The sequence below is a fragment of the Somniosus microcephalus genome, chromosome 13 (assembly GCF_052327205.1).
Source record: "Somniosus microcephalus isolate GS21.2 chromosome 13, FLI_Smic_1.0, whole genome shotgun sequence".
Lineage (NCBI taxonomy): Eukaryota > Metazoa > Chordata > Chondrichthyes > Squaliformes > Somniosidae > Somniosus > Somniosus microcephalus.
In genome coordinates, this window is record NC_140999.1 from 196,572,020 (window position 1) to 196,589,708 (window position 17,689).

Below are 17,689 nucleotides of genomic sequence, written 5' to 3' on the forward strand. Positions count from 1 at the left end.
ACCAGCTCCACCCACCCAACTGTGGCAGGAGCAGGGAAATCTCAGAGCGGAGGGAAGAGGAGTGAGGAGAACTGTCAGGTTAAATAAACACTTCTTTCAAACAAGGAATTGTATAAAAAAAGTTAAATGAAAATTGAGAGAGATTAAGAGTGGTTTGAAGTGGGTCAGGGAGCGAGAGGTTTTACGGAGTGGGATTATCAGGATTCACCCTCCAGATATCATGATCAAAAACACACAAAAACCCGTTCACCACATTTTATAAATTACATTCCCTTAGAAACATCTGTGTTCACAATCAGGTACATGTCAGGCATTATTTCAGTGTAAACGGACTAATCTGAATGGTCTCAATGAAACCTGGCCCAGTTTGTCCAATGCTTTTCAAAGTGATCCTTCTATCCCGAGATATCCACAGGGAGCCGGACCAGTCCAGCTCACCACTGACCGCTTGCCCCTGGGCTATGAGGCTTTTCCCAGCTCGATCTTCTTCTGTATGGCACGGGCGGAGTGATAGATCAATGAGTCAATCAGGCTCGCCACTGCAAGAGAGACAGCACGTTATCGGGAGAATTTTCCTGGGTACGTGTAAATAAACAGTGTACTAAGGTACGCGCAAACTGTTTGTGCACTCATATACCTGTATGTGTGTGTATTCACAACATGTACATTGAGAGTGTGAATGTGTGTAACTGTGTGAGACTGTGTGAGTGAGTGTCAATGTGTGAGACTGTGAGTGAGTGTCAATGTGTGAGACTGTGAGTGAGTGTCAATGTGCGAGACTGTGTGAGTGAGTGTCAATGTGTGAGACTGTGAGTGAGTGTCAATGTGTGAGACTGTGAGTGAGTGTCAATGTGTGAGACTGTGAGTGAGTGTCAATGTGTGAGACTGTGAGTGAGTGTCAATGTGCGAGACTGTGAGTGAGTGTCAATGTGCAAGACTGTGTGAGTGAGTATCAATGTGTGAGACTGTGTGAGACTGTGTGAGTGAGTGTCAATGTGTGAGACTGTGTGAGACTGTGTGAGTGAGTGTCAATGTGTGAGACTGTGAGTGAGTGTCAATGTGTGAGACTGTGAGTGAGTGTCAATGTGCGAGACTGTGTGAGTGAGTGTCAATGTGTGAGACTGTGTGAGACTGTGTGAGTGAGTGTCAATGTGTGAGACTGTGTGAGACTGTGTGAGTGAGTGTCAATGTGTGAGACTGTGTGAGTGTCAATGTGTGAGACTGTGAGTGAGTGTCAATGTGCGAGACTGTGAGTGAGTGTCAATGTGTGAGACTGTGTGAGTGAGTGTCAATGTGTGAGACTGTGTGGGACTGCGTGAGTGTCAATGTGTGAGACTGTGTGAGTGAGTGTCAATGTGTGAGACTGTGTGAGACTGTGTGAGTGTCAATGTGTGAGACTGTGAGTGAGTGTCAATGTGTGAGACTGTGTGAGTGAGTGTCAATGTGTGAGACTGTGTGGGACTGCGTGAGTGTCAATGTGTGAGACTGTGAGTGAGTGTCAATGTGTGAGATTGTGTGAGTGAGTGAGTGTGTGAGACTGTGTGAGTGAGTGAGTGTGTGAGTGAGTGAGACTGTGTGAGTGAGTGAGTGTGTGAGTGAGTGAGACTGTGAGTGTGTGAGTGAGTGTCAATGTGCGAGACTGTGTGAGACTGTGAGTGAGTGTCAATGTGTGAGACTGTGTGAGTGAGTGTCAATGTGTGAGACTGTGTGGGACTGCGTGAGTGTCAATGTGTGAGACTGCGTGAGTGAGTGTCAATGTGTGAGACTGTGTGAGTGAGTGTCAATGTGTGAGACTGTGTGAGTGAGTGTCAATGTGTGAGACTGTGTGAGACTGTGTGAGTGAGTGTCAATGTGTGAGACTGTGTGAGTGTCAATGTGTGAGACTGTGAGTGAGTGTCAATGTGCGAGACTGTGAGTGAGTGTCAATGTGTGAGACTGTGTGAGTGAGTGTCAATGTGTGAGACTGTGTGGGACTGCGTGAGTGTCAATGTGTGAGACTGTGTGAGTGAGTGTCAATGTGTGAGACTGTGTGAGTGTCAATGTGTGAGACTGTGAGTGAGTGTCAATGTGTGAGACTGTGTGAGTGAGTGTCAATGTGTGAGACTGTGTGGGACTGCGTGAGTGTCAATGTGTGAGACTGTGAGTGAGTGTCAATGTGTGAGATTGTGTGAGTGAGTGAGTGTGTGAGACTGTGTGAGTGAGTGAGTGTGTGAGTGAGTGAGACTGTGTGAGTGAGTGAGTGTGTGAGTGAGTGAGACTGTGAGTGTGTGAGTGAGTGTCAATGTGCGAGACTGTGTGAGACTGTGAGTGAGTGTCAATGTGTGAGACTGTGTGAGTGAGTGTCAATGTGTGAGACTGTGTGGGACTGCGTGAGTGTCAATGTGTGAGACTGTGTGAGTGAGTGTCAATGTGTGAGACTGTGTGGGACTGCGTGAGTGTCAATGTGTGAGACTGTGAGTGAGTGTCAATGTGTGAGATTGTGTGAGTGAGTGAGTGTGTGAGACTGTGTGAGTGAGTGTCAATGTGTGAGACTGTGTGGGACTGCGTGAGTGTCAATGTGTGAGACTGTGTGAGTGAGTGTCAATGTGTGAGACTGTGTGGGACTGCGTGAGTGTCAATGTGTGAGACTGTGTGAGTGAGTGTCAATGTGTGAGACTGTGTGGGACTGCGTGAGTGTCAATGTGTGAGACTGTGAGTGAGTGTCAATGTGTGAGATTGTGTGAGTGAGTGAGTGTGTGAGACTGAGTGAGTGAGTGTGTGAGTGAGTGAGACTGTGAGTGTGTGTGTGTGAGTGAGTGTCAATGTGTGAGACTGTGAGTGAGTGTCAATGTGTGAGATTGTGTGAGTGAGTGAGTGTGTGAGACTGTGAGTGTGTGTGTGTGAGTGAGTGTCAATGTGTATGAGAGAGTGCTTGTGTATGAGCGTGTTTGTGTGACTGTGTCTGTGTGAACACAAGTGTAGGTGTGGATATGGGTGTGAGTGTGTACGTGAGAGCGTGTGCGTGTGCGCAAGCATGCGTGCGAGCTTGTGACTGTGTGAGAGAGTGTGAGTGTGGTTCAGACGTGCATATTGCACACTTGGACACAGAGAGATGTACTTCCTTCTGCCCTCTGCCCTGAATGGTGACGTGCAGTTCTACAGACGTGCTCTGGTACATTACACAGTGACTATTCTTCCTGTGGGAGCCTCGACAGTGCCAATAGGCTACTTGACTGTGGAAGGCAGCACAGCCAAGCCCGATATCCACACGAGCCTTTCCCCCGGGGCAGTGACCAGCAGCAGGGATGCTGGCCCAGGGTACTGAGGCCAACTTTAGCAGCTCTGCCATCACCACAGTGAAGGCAATGGAACCCGCACAGACCTGGAGCGATTGGGTCTGGAAATGTTCAGTCACACTAGGCAGCGGACAAACCCAGGGGACAGTCTGGGGCACATTACACACACTGGATGTTGGGCGACTGTCACTGAAGCTCATTGAGGAACTAGTGCAAAGGTGTTGAGGAGGTTTTCAGGCCTGTCAGTGTTGCTCTCCAACCTGACGGAAGGTGGAAATAATAGTCCATCGTTTACACCGCAGCCTGTCACCGACAAGCGTCTCCACGCAATTAATCTACAATTAATTACTGTTGGACTGCAGTGAGTGAGCCAATCTGCACCAGCATGTCACATGGTACTGGAGTAATGCAGCATTCCCTCAGCACTGCACTGGAGTAATGCAGGGCTGCCACAGCACTGCACTGGAGTAATGCAGGGCTGGCACTGCACTGGAGTAATGCAGGGCTGACACGGCACTGCACTGGAGTAATGCAGGGCTGACACGGCACTGCACTGGAGTAATGCAGGGCTGCCACAGCACTGCACTGGAGTAATGCAGGGCTGGCACTGCACTGGAGTAATGCAGGGCTGACACGGCACTGCACTGGAGTAATGTAGGGCTGACACGGCACAGCACTGGAGTGATGCAGGGCTCCCTCGGACTGCACTGGAGTAATGCAGGGCTCCCTCAGACTGCACTGGAGTAATGCAGGGCTCCCTTGGCACTGCACTGGACTAATGCATGCTAACCTTTCTCATTATACATCATTCTTTACAATGGCCCAGTGTGAGATACATTCCAGAACCTAACCAGGGGCTGTGTGATCCCAGGCTGCTGCTCCACCAACTGACCAAGTTCGCAAGGATGAGCACATGCAGGGCATGTAATGAACCCAGCACACCCTCCCAGTGCCATTACCTGTAAATACACCTCCGATAATAGCACAGACACCAGTGAGAAAGTGCGTGAACGACCTGTAACACAACAACCACAAGCCGGGTTAGCTCTGCGTGAAAAATGGTCATCGTTACATAACTGCATCGCTTGGGACTTGAGTATTCATCAAATCCAGTTCAGCACAGACCTTATGTCAGTATCTCATTCCCAGCACAGACCTGGTGTCAATATCTCATTCCCAGCTCTGACCCGGTGTCAGTATCGCATTCCCAGCACAGACCCGGTGTCAGTGTCACATTCCCAGCACAGACCCGGTGTCAGTATCACATTCCCAGCACAGACCCGGTGTCAGTATCACATTCCCAGCAGACCCGGTGTCAGTATCTCATTCCCAGCACAGACCCGGTGTCAGTATCACATTCCCAGCACAGACCCAGTGTCAGTATCACATTCCCAGCAGACCTGGTGTCAGTATCACATTCCCAGCACAGACCCGGTGTCAGTATCACATTCCCAGCAGACCCGGTGTCAGTATCACATTCCCAGCACAGACCCAGTATCAGTATTACATTCCCAGCACAGACCCGGTGTCAGTATCACATTCCCAGCAGACCCGGTGTCAGTATCGCATTCCCAGCACAGACCCGGTGACCCATGGCAGCACCCTCGCTCCAAGCACTGGCACCTGCTGGACTACGTCATCGTCCGAGCGAGGGACTGCAAGGATGTCCGCATCACCCGCGCCATGACAGGAGCTGACGACTGCTGGACCAACCACCGCCTAATCCGCTCTGTCATCTCCATCAATGTAGCCCCAAAACAGCAGCGGCAACAGAAACAATGCCGCAGGAAAATCAACGCTGGAGCACTCAAAGACCCCGCTAAGAAGGCCCTATTCAGCCTGCGCCTCACAACCAACCTGACGACTCCCAGTGATGCAAAGTCAGAGTGTCCACAGCGCCTGGTCTGCACTCAAGGTCTCCCTAATCAGCACCTGTGAAGAGACGCTCGGTCACTCGACCAGGAAACACCAAGACTGGTTCGACGAGAATGACCAGGAGATCCAGGAGCTAATAAGCCGCAAGTGCAAGGCATTCCTGATCTGGAAACAGCAACAGAACTCGAGAGCAAGAAAGCAGCTCTACAGACGCCTGAAGGCCGAGGTCCAACAAACAACTCGCAACCTAAAGAACAGATGGTGGGTGGAGAAAGTGCAGGAGATCCAGCAGCTAGCCGACAACCACGACGTACGTGGATTCCTTAGCGCAGTCAAGGCCGCCTACGGCCCAAGCACCCAAGGTCCTTCCCCACTGCGGGCCAAGAATGGAGAGGTACTCATCAAGGACAGAGAGGCAGTCAGTGCCCGCTGGAAGAAGCACTTCGAAGATCTCCTTAACCGAGACTCTGTCTTCGACGCGAGTGTCCTCAACTCCATCCCACAGCATGCTACCCACCACCATCTCAGCACAACCCCAGCCCGGCATGAGATTGAAAAGGCCATCTGACAACTGAAGAACAACAAGGCCTCAGGAGCAGATGGAATCCCCGCCGAGGCATTAAAGCATGGCAGAGAAGCACTACTGGCGCGAATTCATTAACTAATTTCTCTTATCTGGAAGGAGGAGAGCATGCCAGGGGATCTCAGAGATGCCGTAATTGTGACCATCTTCAAGAAAGGTGACAAGTCCGATTGCGGTAATTACAGAGGAGTTTCCCTGCTGTCTGCCACAGGGAAAGTCATCGCAAGAATCCTCCTCAATCGCCTTCTCCCAGTGGCCGAAGAGCTCCTCCCAGAGTCGCAATGCAGATTCCGCCCACTAAGGGGCACAACGGACATGATCTTCACCGCACGTCAATTACAAGAGAAATGCAGGAACAGCACCAACCGCTGTACATGGCCTTCTTTGAGCTCACAAAGGTCTTCGACACTGTCAACCGATGGGATTATGGAGTTTCCTCCTCAAATGCGGCTGCCCTCAAAAGTTTGTCACCATCCTCCGCCTGCTTCACGACGACATGCAAGTCGTGATTCCTGACCAACGGTTCCACCAGACCCAATTCACGTACGAACCGGGGTCAAGCAAGGCTGTGTCATCGCACCAACGCTCTTCTCGATCTTCCTTGCTGCAATACTCCATCTCACCCTCAGTAAGCTCCCCGCTGGAGTGGAGCTAATTTACAGAACAAATGGGAAACTGTTCAACTTCCGTCGCCTCCAGTCCAGATGCAAGGTCGTCCCATCCTCTGTTGTCGAATTACAGTATGCAGACGACGCATGCATCTGTGCTCACTCGGAGGTCGAACTCCAAACCATCGTCAACACCTTCACCGAAGCGTACGAGAGCATGGGCCTTACACTAAACATCCGTAAGACAAAGGTCCTCTACCAACCTGCCCCCGCCACACAGTGCTGTCCCCCAATTATCAAAATCCACGACAAGGCCTTGGACAACGTGGACCACTTTCCATACCTTGGGAGCCTGTCAACAAGGGCAGACGTCGATGACGAAGTCCAACACCGCCTTCAGTGTGCCAGTGCAGCCTTCAGTCGCCTGAGGAAGCGAGTGTTTGAAGACCAGGACCTCAAACCTGGCACTAAGCTCATGGTCTACAGAGCAGTAGTGATACCCGCCCTGCTGTATGCCTCAGAGACATGGACCATGTACAGCAGGCACCTCAAAGCACTGGAGAGGTATCACCAACGCTGCCTCCGCAAGATCCTGCAAATCCATTGGCAGGATAGGCGCACAAACATCAGTGTTCTCGCTCAGGCCAACATCCCCAGCATCGAAGCTTTGACCACGCTCGATCAGCTCCGATGGACGGGCCACATCGTCCACATGCCCGATATGAGACACCCAAAACAAGTGCTCTACTCGGAGCTCCGGCATGGCAAGAGAGCCCCAGGTGGGCAGAGGAAACACTTCAAGGACACCCTCAAAGCCTCCTTGAAAAAGTGCAACATCCCCACTGACACCTGGGAATCCCTGGCCCAAGACCGCACAAAGTGGAGGAGAAGCATCCGGGAAGGCACCGAACACCTCGAGTCTCTTCGCCGGGAGCAAGCGGAAGCCAAGCGCAAACAGCGGAAGGAGCGCACGTCAACCCAAGCACCCCACCCACCCGCCCCTACAACCACCGTCTGCCCCACCTGTGACAGAGACTGTAGGTCCCACATTGGACTCATCAGTCACCTGCGAACTCATTTTTAATGTGGAAGCAAGTCATCGTCGGTTCCCAGGGACTGCCTAAGAAGAGAAGAGTGTCAGTATCAAACACTCCAGCACAGACCCGGTGTCAGTATCTCATTCCCAGCAGACCCGGTGTCAGTATCTCATTCCCAGCAGACCCGGTGTCAGTATCTCATTCCCAGCAGACCCGGTGTCAGTATCTCATTCCCAGCAGACCCGGTGTCAGTATCTCATTCCCAGCAGACCCGGTGTCAGTATCAAACACTCCAGCACAGACTTGGAGTAGTGTGAGCAGTTTTGGTCTCCTTACCTAAGAAAGTATATACTGGCCAAGAGGGAGTGCAGCGAAGGTTCACCAGACTGATTCCTGGGATGGTAGGACTGTCGTATGAGGAGAGGTTGGGTCAACTAGGCCTGTATTCACTAGAGTTTAGAAGAATGAGGGGATCTCATTGAAACGTATAAAATTCTGACAGGGCTAGACAGACTGGATGCAGGGAGGATGTTTCCCCTGGCTGGGGGGTCTAGAACGAGGGGTCACAGTCTCAGGATACGGGGTAGGACATTTAGGACTGAGATGAGGAGAAATTTCTTCACTCAGAGGGTGGTGAACCTGTGGAATTCTCTACCACAGAAGGCTGTGGAGGCCAAGTCACTGAATATATTTAAGAAGGAGATAGATAGATTTCTAGACACAGAAGACATCAAGGGGTATGGGGAGAGAGCGGGAATATGGTATTGAAATAGAGGATCAGCCATGATCATATTGAATGGCGGAGCAGGCTCGAAGGGCCAAATGGCCGACTCCTGCTCCTATTTTTCTATGTTTCTATGACCCGGTGTCACTATCAAACTTCTCCAATATTCAACGAATATATAAAACGTACATCTGATTATACAGATTGCACAGGCTGAAACACGATGCAATGAACATTTTGTGGGATTTACATACCTGTGCTTTTCTGTAAATTTTACCATCATTGGAGATAGCTCGTAAAGCACAAAGACCCCGGGCAGACCCTGGTCCCCAATCAGCCCATTCGCGACCTTCTCATGCCGCGTAACTGAAAACTGGTTTGTCCTCACCACCTGGAAACAAACAGCAGTGAACGAGTCAAGACCCGATGTTTAAAAGGCAGCCGAGGCTCTTCATCCTGGCGCAGCGACAGCGCAGCTCACCCCGGGCATCAGCTCTACACAGCACGCAGTACCAACCAGGCGAGAGACTCCCAGAACCCGAGAGGGACTGACTGACGCCATGGATTCTCACATGGCCCTTTGGTCTCTGGAACCTGGGCTCAAACTCGCCACAGGCGCAGTCAGCAAGAACAACCCACATTACAGAGTGTCCTCCAGTGAGGGAATCTGTCAGAACACTCGACAAGAGGGAGGGGGATATTAAGGAAGAAGAATTGGGGGAGGGAAGCAAGGTGAAGTGGTTTAGGGAGAGTTCCAAGGAAGAGGACCATGAACTGTCAGGGGTACAGTGGTTCGGTTACCGGTCTAAACCCAGTCCCTGCTGGGCACAGGCTCACAGCACGAACCAGCCCACAGCACGAACCAGCCCACAGTTCAGCACATTCAGCCGTGGCTCAGTGGGTAGCACAATCGTCTCCGAGTCCGAAGTTTGTGGGTTCCACTCCAGAGACTTGAGCACAAAATCAAGGCTGACACTCCCAGTGCAGTACTGAGGGAACATCGCACTGTCGGAGGGTCAGTACTGAGGGAGCGGCGCACTGTCGGAGGGGCAGTACTGAGGGAGCGTCGCACTGTCGAAGGGGCAGTACTGAGGGAGTGCCGCACTGTCGGAGGGGCAGTACTGAGGGAGCGCCGCACTGTCGGAGGGGCAGTACTGAGGGAGCTGCACTGTCGAAGGGTCAGTACTGAGGGAGCGCCGCACTGTCGAAGGGTCAGTACTGAGGGAGCGCCGCACTGTTGGAGGAGCAGTACTGAGGGAGCGCCGCACTGTTGGAGGGGCAGTAGTGAGGGAGTGCTGCACTGTCGGAGGGGCAGTACTGAGGGAGCGCCGCACTGTCGGAGGGGCAGTACTGAGGATGAAACGTTAAACCAAGGTCCCTGATACAAAGTACAGAACGAGAGAAGATTCCAGAGCTCACCTCACCATCCAACTTCACATAAATTGTTGGGACTATTTTCACGAAGTACTGGAACATCATGGAAGCTGAAAGAGACGGAGGGAAATTAATACGTTGGCTGGAAGTAGTGACTCAGTCTCTTTAATCCTGCAACAGACCAAAGACATTCAACAAAATCAGTCTCAATTTTTTGCTGCAGATTGTTTCACAAAAATCCCTCGCGGTTTTTGGAAAATCCACATCAGTCCAGAAATATTGATGTGAAGCTTCACTGAATTCCATCAAAGAGGAAAGAGTGGGAGCTCTGGGCTGAGGGATCCCCATGTCACGATGAGCTGCTCATTCCCAATGTGGCGGAGGGATTAGGATCCTACGCAGTCTCACACAGAAGGTGGAGAACGTTTACTGATGGCTGCCGTGGGTAAATTAGCAGGCGTTTAGGACAGGTCAGACTGTCGTTCTTGGTGCGGTGATTTCTGAATGATAAAGCTGACTGACTACCTCCTGAACCCACTTCTGATGCCACAGTGACTGACGCTGAGAGTTCAGTGAGTAGTGAACACCCACTAAATCTTTCATTTGAAATCTGTGGCAATTTTCCGCTTTCAGAAATCGGAATGTTAATCTTGCCACTTTTATATTGGTGATAACTAATCCAAATGCTAACAACAACAACTTGTATTTATATACAAAAGCAAAATGCTGCAGATGCTGGAAATCTAGAACGTTAACTCGGTTTCTCTCTCCATAGATACTGCCTGACCTGCTGAGTGTTTCCAGCATTCTCTGTTGTTATTTTGTATTTATACAGCACCTTTAACATAGTGAAACATCCCAATGTGCTTCACAGGAGCGATTATCAAACAAGATTTGACACCGAGCCACTTAAGGAGATATTAGGACAGGTGAACAAAAGCTTGGTCAATGAGGTCGGTTTTAAGTTGCGTCTTTAAGGAGGAAAGAGAGGTAGAGAGACAGAGAGGTTTAGGGAGGGAATTCCAGAGCTTAGGGCCCAGGCAGCTGAAGGCACGGCCACCAAAGGTTAAAACCGGGGATACACAAGAGGCCAGAATTAGAGGAGCGCAGAGATCTCGGGGGTTTGTGGGGATTGAGGAGATTACAGAGATAGGGAGGGGCGAGGCCATGGAGGAACTTGAAAACAAGGATGAGAATTATAAAGCTGAGGCGTTGCCGGACCGGGAGTCAATATAGGTCAGCGAGCACAGGGGGTGATGGGTGAACGGGACTTAGTGTGAGTTTGGACACAGGCAGCCAAGTTTTGGATGACCTCAAGTTTACAGAGGGTGTAAAGTGGGAGGCCGGCCAGGAGTGCGTTGGAATAGTCGAGATTAGAGGTAACAAAGGCATGGATGAGGGTTTCAGCAGCAGATGAGCTGAGGCGGGGCGGAGACCGGCGATGTTTTGGAGGTGGAAGTAGGCGGTCTTAGTGATGGAGCGGATATGGGGTCGGAAGCTGAGCTCAGGGTCAAATAGGACGCCGAGATTGGGAACAGTGTGGTTCAGCCTCAGACAGTGACCAGGGAGAGAGATGGAGTCAGTGGCTAGGGAACGGAGTTTGTGGTGGGGACCGAAAACAATGGCTTCGGTCTTCCCAATAGTTAGAGGAAATTTCTGCTCATCCAGAACTATATGTCGGATAAGCAGTCTGACAATTTAGAGACCGTGGAGGGGTCGAGAGAAGTGGTAGTGAGGTAGAGCTGGGTGTCGTCAGCGTACATGTGGAAACTGACGCTGTGTTTTCAGATGATGTCGCTAAGGGGCAACATGTAGATGAGAAATAGGAGGGGGCCAAGGATAGATCCTTGGGGGACACCAGAGGTAACGATGCGGGAGCGGGAAGAGACGCCGTTGCAGGTGATTCTCTGGCTACGATTAGATAGATAAGAATGGAACCAGGTGAGTGCAGTCCCACCCAGCTGGACGACAGTGGAGAGGCGTTGGAGGAGGATGGAGTGGTCAACTGTGTCAAAGGCTGCAGACAGGTTGAGAAGGACGAGGAGGGATAGTTTACCTTTGTTCACAGTCACAAAGGATGTTATTTGTGACTTTGACGAGAGCCGTTTTGGTTCTGTGGCAGGGGCGGAAACCTGATTGGAGGGATTCAAACATGGAGTTCCGGGAAAGATGGGCACGGATTTGGGAGGCGACAACATGTTCAAGGACTTTGGAGAGGAAAGGGAGGTCGGAGATGGGGCGGTAGTTTGCAAGGACGGAGAGGTCAAGGGGCAATGTTCCCCTAAATTGTTTGTTGGGTGGAGCTCCTTTCAACAGCTGCCCCGCCCATTGACAACTTCACACCTGGAGGGGGCGGGGCCACGGGGCGTGTGGGCGGGGCTAGACCATCAGCACGTGATCCTTTCCTGGCGGCACATCCGGCGCAGTGACGTCAGTTCCGACGGAGGGTAAGATGGCGGCTGAGGGAGCGCGGGCGGGGAGTTAGTGAAGCCCCGGGACCGAAACTCGGCCTCCGCACCCCGGCACTTAGACCCCGGTCCACCCAGACCCCGGCGGTCAGGCCCGGCCCGGCCCGGCCCCCAGAACACCCGGCCCCCGCACCCAGGCCTCCGCAACCAGGCCCCAACACCCGGTCCGGTCCGGCCCAGCCTCCGGACCAACCTTCGGGCCGGCCCCCGCACCCAGGACACAAGGCCCCAAACTGAGAGAAAGGAGGAGGAGGAGGGCTAGGGGGAGAGAGAGGAGGAGGAGGAGGGCTAGGGGGAGAGAGAGGAGGAGGAGGAGGGCTAGGGGGAGAGAGGAGGAGGAGGAGGGCTAGGGGGAGAGAGGAGGAGGAGGAGGGCTAGGGGGAGAGAGGAGGAGGAGGAGGGCTAGGGGGAGAGAGGAGGAGGAGGAGGGCTAGGGGGAGAGAGGAGGAGGAGGAGGGCTAGGGGGAGAGAGGAGGAGGAGGAGGGCTAGGGGGAGAGAGGAGGAGGAGGAGGGCTAGGGGGAGAGAGGAGGAGGAGGAGGGCTAGGGGGAGAGAGGAGGAGGAGGAGGGCTAGGGGAGAGAGGAGGAGGAGGGCTAGGGGGAGAGAGAGGAGGAGGAGGAGGGCTAGGGGGAGAGAGAGGAGGAGGAGGAGGGCTAGGGGGAGAGAGGAGGAGGAGGAGGGCTAGGGGAGAGAGGAGGAGGAGGGCTAGGGAGAGGAGGGGAGGAGGGCTAGGGAGAGGAGGGGAGGGAGAGAGAAAGGAGGGCTAGGGAGAGAGAGAGGGAGAGGGGAAGGAGGGAGAGAGAGGAGGGAGAGAGGGAGAGGGGAAGGAGGGAGAGAGGGAGAGGGGAAGGAGGGAGAGGGGAAGGAGGGGGGAGGGAGAGGGGAAGGAGGGAGAGGGGAAGGAGGGAGGAGGGAGAGGGGAAGGAGGGGGGAGGGAGGAGGGAAGGAGGGAGAGGGGAAGGAGGGGGGAGGGAGGAGGGAAGGGGGAGAGGGAGGAGGGAAGGGGGAGAGAGGGGAGGGGGAGAGAGGAGAGGGAGGGAGAGGGAGGGAGAGGGAGAGGGGGAGAGGAGGGAGGGAGAGGAGGGAGGGAGAGGGGGAGAGGGGGGGGGAGAGAGAGGGAGGGAGGGAGAGAGAGGGAGGGAGGGAGAGGGGGGGAGGGAGGGAGGGAGAGGGGGGGGGAGGGAGGGAGAGGGGGGGGGAGGGAGGGAGAGAGGGGGGGGAGGGAGGGAGAGGGGGGTGGGAGGGAGGGAGAGGGGGGGGGAGGGAGGGAGAGAGGGGGGGGAGGGAGGGAGAGAGGGGGAGGGAGGGAGAGAGAGGAGGAGGGGGGGCTAGGGGGAGAGAGAGAGGAGGAGGGGGGGCTGGGGGGAGAGAGAGAGAGGAGGAGGGGGGGCTGGGGGGAGAGAGGAGGAGGGGGGGCTGGGGGGAGAGAGAGAGAGGAGGAGGGGGGGCTGGGGGGAGAGAGGAGGAGGGGGGGCTGGGGGGAGAGAGAGAGGAGGAGGGGGGGCTGGGGAGAGGAGGGGGGGCTGGGGAGGGAGAGAGAGGAGGAGGGGAGGGCTAGGGAGAGAGGAGGAGGAGGAGGAGGAGGGGGCTAGGGAGAGAGGAGGAGGAGGAGGAGGAGGGGGCTAGGGAGAGAGGAGGAGGAGGGGGGGCTAGGGAGAGAAAGGAGGAGGGGGGTGGAGAAGAGAGAGTGTTGACCTTCACAGGGACTCTGCCCGGTGTTTACCCAGGAATGTTGCAATCCACAGTTAGACTTTCAGAAGCTCCTGATGTTTTGACGGAATTTTTACAAACATAACTTTAAAATGCTTGTAAATTGCCCGCCAGCCCTGCCACGTGTGTGTGTGTACAACACCAGTAATGTACTGATCACAGGGTTCTTCAACTGAAGGAGGAGTGGATTGGAGGAGTGGAAAGTTACCAGCTTGTCTGTTATTTGACGCAAGTTAAAACCTCCCATCAGTCCCCATTCCAATCACTGAGTGGGATATTAGGGTTTGAAACTGGTCTGTGTCAAAATAAAAGGGGCCAGAATCAAAAGTAAACCCGAGTTTATAGCATGAAACATATGATAATCTTTAAAGTGAAGTTATTTCTGTGACCTCAGTGAGCTTGCTGATGGTGCAATACTTGAGGTTTTTTAAAGACCCAGTTTTACTCTGCTTTTTAAAAAAAAACTAAAGCGAAACCGAACACACGGGTGAAGCCAGATTTGTGGCAGAGTGTTGTGGGCAGTGAATGTCGGGAATTCTCTGCAGGGCGATTCCCAATTTTCCTGAATCGGGAATTGCCGTCAGTGGCCAAGCTTTCACTGGGTACAGGTGCTGGGAGGAGAAGCTGATCTGGGATTAACCATCAGTAATCGAGCTCTGCCCCTCTCCTCTAGATGCCAGTCACAGTGGGACCGTACGGGCAGTCACAGCCCAGCTGTTTCGACAGGGTTAAAATGGGGTTCATGATGGGCTGTGCAGTTGGCATGGCAGCTGGAGCACTTTTCGGCAGTTTCTCGTGCCTCAGGTCAGTATGATCGCCGTTTCCTTTCAATGCAAGTACAAGTGGGTGAGTTTCTTAATCAGCCGGCTTTTCCACCAGCAACCCACCCCCTGCTCCAGTGTCTCCAAACCAAAGTTTGGCTCACCGCTGCCCAATTATTTTTGGATGGGCTGCCAGTCTGTGCCTGGGCCGAGCGGAGGCCAGTCTGTCCTACTCCCTCCAGACTAGCAACAAACTTCGAGCGCTCAGCACCAGCTCCCCATAATCCCGTTCCTACGGACACCAGTGCAAAACGGCCCCTCGTTCAGCACTGAACTGGCAATCTCGGGCTATGGGAAATGAGCAAAGTGATGGAGCTGGGGATGTGGCACGTCTCGGAGTCGTTACTTTATGCTATATACAGCCGGCGAATGTTTGCTGAAATAACAACAGAAAATGCTGGAAAAACTCAGCAGGTCAGGCAACATCCATGGAGAGAAATTAGAGTCGACGTTTCGGGTCGAAACCCTTTTCGAAAACTGGAAAGGAAATAAAATAGATCGAAGGCAGGGCTGCAACAGAACAAAAGAAGCAACAGAGACATTAAGAGGTATTCAAAACCAGACGAGATGGTAATAGGACAAGTGGAGACAAAAGACGGCTAGGATTAGGTGTGAGGTGAACTGGCAGGATGAGACAGAGCTGCCATCTCTCCACGGATGTTGCCTGGCCTGCTGAGTTTTTCCAGCATTTTCTGTTGTTATTTCAGATTTCCAGCATCTGCAGTATTTTGCTGTCGTACGAATGTTTGCTGACGCTGGATGCATGAAATGGCAAAGTGCTTCCCTTCCAGCACGGGAATCCCCGACTCCTGGTGGACACGGGAGTTTGAGAACCATAAAGGGACCGTCTGGATTGTTTGCCGACACAAATGAGTTGGAATTCAATAACAGCGGTAAAGAGTTTTCAAAATGATCGTGAGTCTGGTCATGGCAGATTTATAATGAGTGTCCTAAGTTCAAAAAGCATCTAACAAAGTCACCACTGTTTGAAACCCTTGGCCCTGAATAGCGATCAATAACCATGTTTCTAAAAGCATGGGTTGCAGGTGATCAGTATTATTGAGTAGATGCAGCTAGTGACTGCACTGGTGGCGAGTGTCACAGCTTTGCTGTAAATCCACCGCAGTTACCAGAGAGGTTCAGATGAAGACACCCCTTCTTTCTAGTGCAACTTACCAAACGCGCACTCTCTCAGTACAGCGCTGGAGTATCCAGCTATGCTCGAGCCCCAGAATGCGGCTTGAACCAACAATCTACTGACCCCACAGGCCGGATAATACCAGCACCTGAGCCAGGAGGAAAGCCCAAGATTTTCCAGTCGGGTTTTCATTGAGAAATTTTGGCTCCATCTTTGTGCTGTGTAAACGCTGGCAGCATGTTAATCACTGCTCCACAGTGGGCTGAGAGATTAGAAACATAGGAGTAGGCCATTCGGCCCCTCGAGCCTGCTCTGCCATTTAATGAGATCATGGCTGATCATCCAGACTGAGCTCGGTCTGCATGTGGGTAGATTAGCTCAGTCGCACTGAATCGGAGGTCGGGAGTTTCCAGTGTATGACCCAGGTGTCGGGTGTTCATTTATCAGGCTACAGCTGTATAGGGGGTAACCCTACTTTTGCTTGGTTTCTAGGCTGGGGCTGAGAGGCCGAGAGCTGCTGGGTGGTGTTGGCAAGACCATGATGCAGAGCGGAGGCACGTTTGGAACCTTCATGGCGATTGGGATGGGAATCAGATGCTAACAAAACAATTCTTTTCTTTCTGTTGAAGTTTCAAGTGTTGCAGATAATGTGTCACCTGTCTCTGTCCCCTTGAGATTACAAGCTGTATTAATAATGGAGAATAAAGTCTATGATTTACTGTTGCATCAAGTTCTGAAAATGGATGCATCTGATTGGGGTGTTTCTCTAGCAGTAGCTGAACTTCTAAAGGGTCTGTAATGGCAACTCACAACGCAACAAATGTCAGAGGGAGGACCAGGGGGGACACAAGCAATGAAATGGATCCAGTGGGGAGAGCCTTTACTTCATGATAAATGTTTAATGAGGATAGTAACAGACTTCAGGAGGACACAGAGAGATTGGTGAAAGGGGCAGACACATGGCAGATGAATTTAACACAAGTGTGAAGTGATGCAATCCAAGAATGAGGCGAGGCAATGTAAACTAAACGGTAATTTTAAATGGGGTGCAGGAAGAGAGAGACCTGGGGGTGTTCGCACACAAATCATTGAAGGTGGCAGGACAAGTTGAGAAGGCTGTTAAAAAAGTGTTTGGGATCCTTGGCGTTATTAATAGAGGAATCGAGTACAAAAGCCAGGAAGTGATGCTAAACCTTTATAAAACACTGGTTAGGCCCCAGCTGGAGTATTGTGTTAAACTCTGGGCACCGCACTTTAGGAAGGATGTCAAGACCTTGGAGAGGGTGCAGAGGAGATTTACTAGAATGGTTCCAGGGATGAGGGACTTCAGTTTTGTGGAGAGGCTGGGGTTGTTCTCCTTAGAGCAGAGAAGGTTAAAGGTGTTCAAAATCATGAAGGGTTTTGATAGAGTAAGTAAGGAGAAACTGTTTCCATTGGCAGGAGGGTCAGGAACCAGAGGCAACAGGAGATTTTTTTTTTTTTTTAAATAAACAGGTTGGCTGATTGGGCAGATGCAGTATAATGTGGATAAATGCGAGGTTATCCACTTCGGTGGCAAAAACAGGAAGGCAGATTATTATCTGAACGGCAATAGATTGGGAGAAGGGGAAGTGCAACGAGACCTGGGTGTTCTTGTGCACCAGTCGCTGAAGGTAAGCATGCAGGTGCAGCAGGCGGTTAAGAAGGCAAATGGCATGTTGGCGTTCGTAGTGCGAGGGTTTGAGTACAGGAACAAGGATGTCTTGCTGCAGTTGTACAGGGCCTTGGTGAGACCACATCTTGAGTATTGTGTGCAGTTTTGGTCGCCTTATCTGAGGAAGGATGTTCTTGCCATGGAAGGAGTTCAGTGAAGATTCACCAGGCTGATACCTGGGATGGCAGGAATGACGTATGAGGAGAGATTGGGTTGATTGGGCTTATACTCGCTGGAGTTTAGAAGAATGAGAGGGGATCTCATTGAAACTTAAAACATTTTAACAGGACTAGACAGACTAGATGCAGGAAGGATGTTCCCGATGGCGGGGGAGTCCAGAACCAGGGGTCACAGTCTAAGGATAAGAGGTAAACCATTTAGG

At 52.2% G+C, this 17,689-nt stretch overlaps 2 protein-coding genes across 3 annotated transcripts in view; one reads left to right on the forward strand and one right to left on the reverse strand.

The window, feature by feature from the left end:
- Nucleotides 1-241: 241 nt before the first annotated feature.
- The window catches only part of ergic3 (ERGIC and golgi 3), an 82,299-nt gene continuing 64,851 nt past the window's right edge, over nt 242-17,689 (reverse strand). For both annotated transcript variants that reach the window (XM_086005944.1, XM_086005943.1), the window contains 4 exons: nt 9,522-9,586; nt 8,357-8,493; nt 4,235-4,290; nt 242-539 (listed from right to left, as the gene is read on the reverse strand). In XM_086005944.1, coding sequence (XP_085862070.1) covers nt 460-539; nt 4,235-4,290; nt 8,357-8,493; nt 9,522-9,586 — 338 coding nt within the window. In that variant the 3' untranslated portion in view covers nt 242-459. The remainder of the gene's footprint in view (nt 540-4,234; nt 4,291-8,356; nt 8,494-9,521; nt 9,587-17,689) is intronic.
- Nucleotides 11,826-16,338, forward strand: romo1 (reactive oxygen species modulator 1). The gene is made up of 3 exons (XM_086005945.1): nt 11,826-11,923; nt 14,329-14,459; nt 16,107-16,338. The coding sequence occupies exons 2-3, from the start codon at nt 14,329-14,331 to the stop codon at nt 16,213-16,215; spliced, it is 240 nt and encodes a 79-aa protein (XP_085862071.1). The 5' UTR covers nt 11,826-11,923; the 3' UTR covers nt 16,216-16,338.

Coding starts and splice junctions, on each gene's coding strand:
- romo1 (XM_086005945.1), top strand. CDS start 14,329: ATGCCAGTCACAGTGGGACCGTACGGGCAGTCACAGCCCAGCTGTTTC. Junction 14,460..16,106: donor GGCAGTTTCTCGTGCCTCAG/GTCAGTATGATC, acceptor CTTGGTTTCTAG/GCTGGGGCTGAGAGGCCGAG.